General features: G+C 32.9%; 1 protein-coding gene across 4 annotated transcripts in view; it reads left to right on the forward strand.

The window, feature by feature from the left end:
* The first annotated feature begins 1,870 nt into the window (after positions 1 to 1,870).
* The window catches only part of LOC113232792 (putative ATP-dependent RNA helicase Pl10), a 33,629-nt gene continuing 26,810 nt past the window's right edge, over positions 1,871 to 8,689 (forward strand). Inside the window, exons 1-2 of one of the 4 annotated variants that reach the window (XM_026467585.1) lie at positions 1,871 to 2,021; positions 3,127 to 3,223. In XM_026467585.1, coding sequence (XP_026323370.1) covers positions 1,977 to 2,021; positions 3,127 to 3,223 — 142 coding nt within the window. In that variant the 5' untranslated portion in view covers positions 1,871 to 1,976. Of the gene's footprint in view, positions 2,022 to 2,087; positions 2,131 to 3,126; positions 3,224 to 8,689 lie in introns of those variants that run through there. The other 3 variants (XM_026467584.1, XM_026467586.1, XM_026467587.1) reach the window with 3 other exon arrangements.

The raw sequence follows: 8,689 nt of genomic DNA on the forward strand, positions 1-8,689 counted from the left end.
AGCAATAGCAATAGCAATAGCAATCGCAATAGCAACAGTAATAATAATAATAACAATTCAAAATTAATCTTTTAGGCTCTCGGAGAAGCGAGAGTCTAAAATAAATAATGATACAGTAATAATAAAATATAAAATAAATTGAAAATTAAAACTATTGATAGTGTAGTACCTAATTCACCGTCATGCGTGTTGCCCATGGTGCAATCGGGACTTGCTCAGCTTTAGCCACAAAAAGGCTTTTATATTGTATTGCGTCCGCACACGACAATATTATTAACAATACCTCTGCCTACCCCTGATATTGAAAGAACGAAATTAGAATTTCTGAAAAACTACAATAATATTGTTCAATATAACTATTTATACAGAGTGATAAAAACTCACAAGTATTTTTTTTACACATTACTGAAATAAAACAAAAAATTCACCATTTTTTGATGTTAATATTTCACAAAAATTTCTAACGCGTGGTTACCTCAAAATATAAAATAAAATTGAGCGATCGGCGCCAAGTTATCTAGACGCATAGGCGCCAGCACGATGAACCGCGTGATGATAGACGCGCGCTAAGGCATCGTCAATTTAATACTTTGTTGTCTGTCATATACATGAACTGGCGCGCTGACTCCGTCTACTGCCCCACACCGTTCTTATAGCTGTAGCAACGTTGTCTGTTAATACTCAGGTGTCAATATTGTTCATAATTTTTCGGAAAACTTTGAGACGTCATAACTTATTTATTTGTCAAGTATTTGAAAATAAAACTAAACATATTTTTTTTGTTCCCATTATACTGTATGCTCCTTTATACTGGTCAGTGGTTTTTTTATCGCCCTGTATGTGTAAAAATATTGTAATTTTAATTTGCGTGTACTGCCATCTGCCTGCTATAACAATATGTCGAGTCGAGCGTGTATAAAATTATTGAACAGCTTAGGTAGATACGTGTTGATTACTGAGGCAAAAGTTGTGGTACAATCTCAAGGTTGTTCCAGATCAAAGCTTTATGTTTATGTTCGCCTCTTTAATGTTTTCATATCCGCTCGTAGGTTAACAAAAAGTATTTTTTTTACGTGGTCTTTAATAAAAAAAACAACTTTAACACGTGTCTTAAATTTCCCAAATTTTACTTTATAAGTATAAGTAAATATAGTTTGGAAATATTTTTTGATTACTATTGGTATTCGGAAAATATCGATATATTTATATCAGAAAATAGTGATACTGTTTATAAATATCGATACGACATATATCGATATATTTTTATTTGTTGCCCATCCCTAATGGAATGGTGTATAAAATTTTTCGTCCTTCGGGACGACTAACCAAAAGGCCAAAATGAATAGGGGGTTGTTAACATCATCAGTACAGTAAAATTTGTAAAAGAAAGAGGTTTGGTAACATTATGTCAAATAATACGACATCTAGCGGCCCCATAGGAAACTTGTTACCGGAAGTAAGTAGTAAGAATTAAAAAAAAATCCATAAGCAATTTGAGTTGCCATAAAAGTTTATTTCTTCCAGCAAACTGGAAATCATATCCCTGATGTTGAAACCGTGTTAAAAATTAACCGAGTATTAATGCAATTTGTCGAATCGCACGTTTGAATAAATTTTAAAAGAGTACAATGATTCGTATTATTTATTTTTACATGATTTATTGTTCAGAGGCACACAATTAAATACTGTGCGTAACATAAGTTGGGGTATTTTAGTTATAATTTATGGCAATACTTTGAAAATTGAGCGAATGGTGAATGAAAGGAATGAACTACAAAGCACACTTTTTTTAGTCTTCACCTACACCCTAAATCCGTGTGAAGAACAAAAACTGCGAATGAAAAGTGATTTCGGAGAAAAATTGAAGCCTTTTCATGTGATTTTGTGAATTTGTGTTTGTGCAAAATTAATTGTAGACTGTGTTAATAGTATTTTTGGAGCAAAGTTCCCAAAAAAACGTACCGCTTGGTAGTAATATGAGTAATGTTACCAACCAAAATGGAACAGGTCTAGAGCAGCAGGTCGGTACCTCATGTAATCCGTATTGATTTTTAGTTTATTGAATGGAAATCTCACCGCCAGCAGCCCTTTCCTCCGTACCGCTACAAGATGGTGTCGGTAATAGCCCAAGTAAGAATTCAATTGCTTGTCTACAGGCTCGAACAATGAATTCCTAATGCCTTCGTGTCTTGGCCTAACCAACATGGCGACTCCGCTCTTGTATGGTATCCCTGATAGATTTTTCTGATTATTGGTTATGTCTAAAGCACAAAGGTATCCTGTAATGAATCATAGGAATTTTCCTAAAGCGATTTCTGTGAGGTCATTGTCACGTTCACATCACATGCGTGTCATTGAAGTGGCGGGAGGAAATTGAATTTCGCAATTAAATGACACCAAATATTGCATGTTTTGCAAATTTTGTCAATTAGGATGAATTTGTTGTAAGTACAGAATATCTGTTGAATGTAATTCATACTTTGATCCATTTGGTAGTGTTATACATACCTGTCTATATTATTGAATTACAGTGGCTATGCTCAGCTACAATTTGTTACACCTCAATGCCAATTTCTTATGGTGATAAGTATATTTAGAATTCTATACTGGCTACATTGCATTGGCTACTGAATTTAGTGTCTCATTGTTTAAAAAGGTTGCTTGACCTCAGGAATACTAAAGTAGGTCATGACTTTAGATGGACAAAAGAGGAATGGATATTATCTCAAATCTTTCAGGCATTCCATAACTTTGGACAAGATTTATCATGGTATATTTAAATCTCTGTAGGAGAAGTATAATAAGCACCATTAACATTACTCAGCACATTTATTTCATCAACAACTAATTTAACTTATTAGTCATTTTATTAAAATAAATTCTTGATCCTAAGATGATGAGAAAAATTTATGATTGTTGGGAAAAATGGAGATGATTGTCATAAATATAGGCAATAAAAAACTTTATCTTTTTACAACAGAGTTGGAGCACCAAAAGACGTCTTCAGTGTTTCACTGCATTATTTAGTTGAGCTTATTGTCATGGAACCATCTTGCTGCTTGTCTATACACCTGGATTTTATGTCTGAGCATACAAATCCGTTCAATAATGTCATGTTGTTGGCAGCTTGCTGGTCTGGACTTGCAGCCTCAGGCTCCTAAGAGTGCTGGCCGCTACATCCCCCCGCACCTGCGTAGGCAGTTGCAGGCCAACACTTCTCACGGTAAGTCTGTTATTTTGAATCAGCAGTTTGCAGAAGCTATAATTATTATAATGGCTTAATTCCGGCCTATGTAGCCCCTCATCACTGTGACCATTTACTGATCTATTGTGAAAATTGGAGAAGGGATAATAGAATTGCAGAAACTAACATAAATATTGACAAAACCACGTTATTGGTGTGTACAAATGAGAACTTAAATGAAGAGCTTCTGAACAAATTTGATTAATTCGATATATTTTAATTCTAAATTTATATAGTATCATTGAATGAATTTGTCACATTGTATTCAGATCTGTGCATTTGAAACATACTTTGTAGAAGGATTTAGCAGTTACTGTGCTGGATGGATAAATTATTCATAGAAATGTATATAAACTACTTTTCAGAAACAAGTCAAAATGTGATATCAGTTTTTGTTCCGAGCTCCTCAAATTAGAGCTATAGCCTTGCAGAATTTTGGTCACAGGTAAAACCGATAAAAAATTGTGAAAAATAACTATGTAGTCTTGCCCTCAACCACAGCTAAAATAACGTCCTCTTATAGAAAAAGGTTTGTAGAGTGTGTGCGTTAATTGAGAAGTGGTTACTGGGTGAATTCCCTGTGAATAAACACATGTATACCATAGGGTATTTACTCTAATATTTTCACGCTATTTTCTGATTAGTTGATATTATCCACAATCTTATTTGGATGTATTACTTTTTGTGGGTTTTATCATCATAATCTGTTATTTTTCCGTTTAAGATAAAATTTCACAAAGCCTAGGAAGTAGTGATTAAAAGTCTAACTGCAATAAGTATTTTGTAAGTATGGTGCAATTTATTTCTAAGGACAGATCATTCAGGGTCATAAATTCATAATAGGCTTTGTGTGGACACTTAAAGTTATCTATAGTCAGACTCACTACTGACATCATGACACAGAGACACCTATGACTTTAGTCTTATTTGAAAATAGGTTTTAGAGTTGGATCATTTAAAAATATTCACATAACACGATTTGATATTGCTAGTTGTAAAATGTCTAGCTATATTTGCTACATACTCAATGCAAATGGAGTTAAAACCAGAAAACTACTAATTGTTGTCTGAGACACCATGAAGCGCTATGGCTACATCTCTATCGCAGTAAATGAAATCTCATAATGCAAAATTCCTATCAGCAAGTATTTGTTTATTACACTAGCTTCAACTACAATTACTTACATGTATGAAAAATTAAGTTCAGTGTCTGAAATATGTTCTGAAGTTCTTAGAATATGAAGATGTATTTGCAATAGCAATAAAGAATTTTTGGTGATAATCAGTCTCCCCTGTCAGGTACTTGCAAAAAGAAGGCATCAAGTTAATAAAAATTCCCTTAAACACCTCACATTCACTGATGATATAGTGTTGTTCTCAGAAAACATAGAAGGCCAGAAACGAATGCTCAATAGTCTCAATACAGAAAGAAAAAAGTAGGACTGGAAATGAACTATTCAAACACAAAAATCATTACAAACAGCATTACATCTAATGTGGTAATTGAAAATGAGGAGATTGAATATGTGGATCACTATATATATTTGGGCAAGAGGGTATCATTCAGTCTCGACAACACGTCAGAAGAAATAGAACGTAGAATTGCCATATTCTGGATAAAATTCTGGAACCATTAAGAAATATTAACAGGTGGTTTCAACCTAACATTGACAAAAATTGTAATAGGCAAACATATCCTACCTAGTTTGACTTATGGCTGTCAAATCTGGGCTCACACCAACAAAACCAAACTTAAGAAAAACACAAAGAGGTATGGAAAGAAATATCTTGAAAATAAGAATAAACGACATGATTAATAGCAAAAGAATAAGATCCAGAACCAAAATCACAGATGCCCTACAATATGTAACAAAACAAAAATGTCAATGGGGTGGACACGTAGTCAGATCAACAGATTAGAGAGCAGATGGACTGCCACTGTCACAAAATGGAAGGGTCCAAATGGTAAAAGAAATATAGAAAGACCAAGGACCAGATGGGGGGATGTCATCCTATCAATAGCAGAACCACACTGGATAGAATTAGCAAAGGATAGAGTTAAGTGGCAGGAGGTGGAGGTGGCCTATACCCAACAAGGAGTCCTTAATCTAAAATAATAATAAATATATAAATAATGTAAATTGAGACATAATAAAATTTAATTTTAAAATGGAAGTAATATGTAATCAATCTACATCTACATTATGTTGTATTAAACTTGAATGATATTTAAAACTTAATATACTGAAAAGTATGTTAATTAATTAAGGCTTTTGATTTCATGAAGAATTAAGAATGGGCACAGTTCATTTTTTTTTTCAAACTTTCTATTTCAAAATCCATTTCGAGGAATAAGGTTGCTAATTAATATTTTCTATGTGTTTGTCAATATTACGTTGAGATTATTTATATTATTATTAATACAAAGATCGAAAACTCAGAAAAAACACTCAGAAAAAATTCCTTCGATCCGGTCGGATTTGAACCGACGTCTTCTTGCATACCGTGCCAGACGCTATACCAACTAAGCCACGGAACGAACCAACGGACCTCGCGAATTTTTCTATGTGCTTGCGTCGTGTCTTTGTTCTTGGTCTTTCAACGACTTTTTAGTCGTAGCGCCATCTATGAGAAATCTTTAACAGATTTATCACCCAGTTAGTACCTTTACAGCTACCAGTCCTGGCGAGAGATGTCACTATTCACTGTATTAATTAAATTTTTTATTGAATTGATATTCAATTATTTTTTGTGAAATTACTCCACTAGTTTGTTATAATTATTAATACAAAGATCGAACACTCAGAAAAAATACTCAGAAAAAATTCCTTCGATCCGGTCGGATTCGAACCGACGTCTTCTTGCATACCGTGCCAGACGCTATACCAACTAAGCCACGGAACGAACCAACGGACCTCACGAATTTTTCTATGTGCTTGCGTCGTGTCTTTGTACTTGGTCTTTCAACGACTTTTTAGTCGTAGCGCCATCTATGAGAAATCTTTAACAGATTTATCACCCAGTTAGTACCTTTACAGCTACCAGTCCTGGTGAGAGATGTCGCTATTCACTGTATTAATTAATTTTTTTATGGAATTGATATTCAATTATTTTTTGTGAAATTACTCCACTAGTTATTTTTCAAAAAATAGTATTGAACTTTATTTGATATTATGATATTTGATATTTATTTATTTCATTTGATATGATATTTATTCAATGACGTCATCAGTGGCTCTATAATGTTTTGTCCGTGCGTAATGCAAAGCAAAAACGCAAAAAAAAATGTCACTTCACGTTTGTAAACATAACCTTATTATCTTTGCGACTTTTAATTTCGCTACCGGGAGACAAACTACCAAATATAACACAGCTATGGAATACAGAAAGTGCTTTGTTCATACCTACGAGAATGGTTCAATAAATAACCCAAACAAGATCGAGTGGTGTCGTGAAGTAAACGTGAGATACTTCAAAGTTTACACTATTTATTGTTGTGAAGATCACTTTGAAGTAAGTTGATAAATCTGTATAAAACAACACTTTGTCTTTCTTTTCACTGCCAGTACTACTGTCTTTCTTTTCACTCTTAGTACTATTGTGAAATTTCCGAGGTAATAATATTCTATTCGTTTTGTAGCCGACCGGAGATTTGGTGAACTGTTTCAAAGTGAAAAATATGAAATACGAGCAAAAACTCAAACGCACAGTCAAGCTGCGCAATATCAGTATATTAAATGAGGTATTAAGTCAACAGTTTAATTTGTATGATTGTAAATTTACCTATTCTATAATATATAAAGCTAATAATAATAATATGTTTTCAGAATCAAAAGACAGTTAATTACAAAAACTGCTATTCCAACCTAGTACCAGCTTAACAGCAAAAAAAGAAAACATGGAGAGTTTGTGTAGTCCCCTAATGGGGACTGCAATTGGGGTCGGAGACGTATTCGTTTCCGACTTGCACATTACTTATAAAGTTAATTTAATTATATCATTATTCTTGTGCTATGAAGCATTCTTATAACAAAAATCTTGTTGGTTGCATTAAGAAGTATCCAATCTACTTTTTAGATACACGCTGCAAAACAGTGTGAAGTAAAAATGGTTGACAAGAATACATATACAATAAGGGAAACAACAAGTGCTAGGACAACAGCTGAAATACTTTCTTCTCGAGAAGTTTCTTCAACAGCTATTCCTTCTCTGTTTGGTTCGACATCCGAAATGAAAGAATGAACTTTACTATGGACAAGGCAAAAATAGTGTTAATAAGTAGAAAACATATTGTTAGATAGATATTCAGAAAACCTAAGATGTATCTATGATTGTCTAAACAATATTAGTGTCTTATTGTAACTTTGTTTAAAACAAAACAAATTGTTTCAGTATAGTATAAAGGATAAGTGATCAACTTGAATTTTCAGACAAACTTGCAATAATGATTTTGATCAGTATAGAAAATTTAAGTAATTTAAAAAAAAATCTATTATGCAATTCTCATTCAAAAGAAATTAAAAAACCTGCCACATGTATTTAAAGTAAGTTAATCAATTGTTGAAATTTTCACTGCATAAACAACACTCAACTACAAATATGTGTCATATTTGCATGCGATTTTTCTTTAATAAAGTGTGACTGAAATGACTGAATTGTTAATAAATAATAATTCTAATATCGGCACATTTTTATTGACGTGGATTAATGTCATGATTATGAAATTAAAATCAATGCATACCTTTTTGCCAAAGAGAACTTGGTTGCCATTTCTTTAACTGCTGTGACTTGTGTTTTGCTAGCAACAATTTTATAAGAATAATATAAAAATATATGGAGATCATTGCCAGTGTCAGTTGTCAGTTTCATAATTCAAAAGTTTTATTTAAATTCTAATAGTATGTGAAATGCATCAATATCACACAATTTTTCTCTTACATGACAGGTCTTTTTTATTAAATGACAGCTTATAATGTCGAATATTTAAAGAAGGTACCAACACTAACGAGTATAGTTGGTTAACAGTCGACAGGTAAAAAAGTGTGATTCAAGTAAATTGTTATTTAGATCATGGAGTAAATAAAATACTTATTAATTAATAATACTTTGATTTCTCACTAATAGCAAATAGCACTTGAAATTGTCAGAATTGACATAAGATCACTACTCACTCACGAGCTAAGACTATGGAAACCAAAGGACATGTTATATTGACATATATAAATCAGCGGTTATATGTATATGATGCATATATACGTTGGAAACATAAACATTTTATTGTCTTTGTGGGCCGTGGTAAGCCAAAAGAGATAGCACTACATTGATTCATGTCAAACACGGGAATCGAAAATACGTAACGTCATCTTAAATGCCAACTGTCCTAATTTAACCATTTTTGGCTTAGAGGATGGAAAAAATAAAAGAAAGGAGCTGCCCTAAGTACAG

The sequence above is a fragment of the Hyposmocoma kahamanoa genome, unplaced genomic scaffold (assembly GCF_003589595.1).
Source record: "Hyposmocoma kahamanoa isolate Upper Pololo Valley unplaced genomic scaffold, ASM358959v1 78, whole genome shotgun sequence".
NCBI classification, from domain to species: domain Eukaryota; kingdom Metazoa; phylum Arthropoda; class Insecta; order Lepidoptera; family Cosmopterigidae; genus Hyposmocoma; species Hyposmocoma kahamanoa.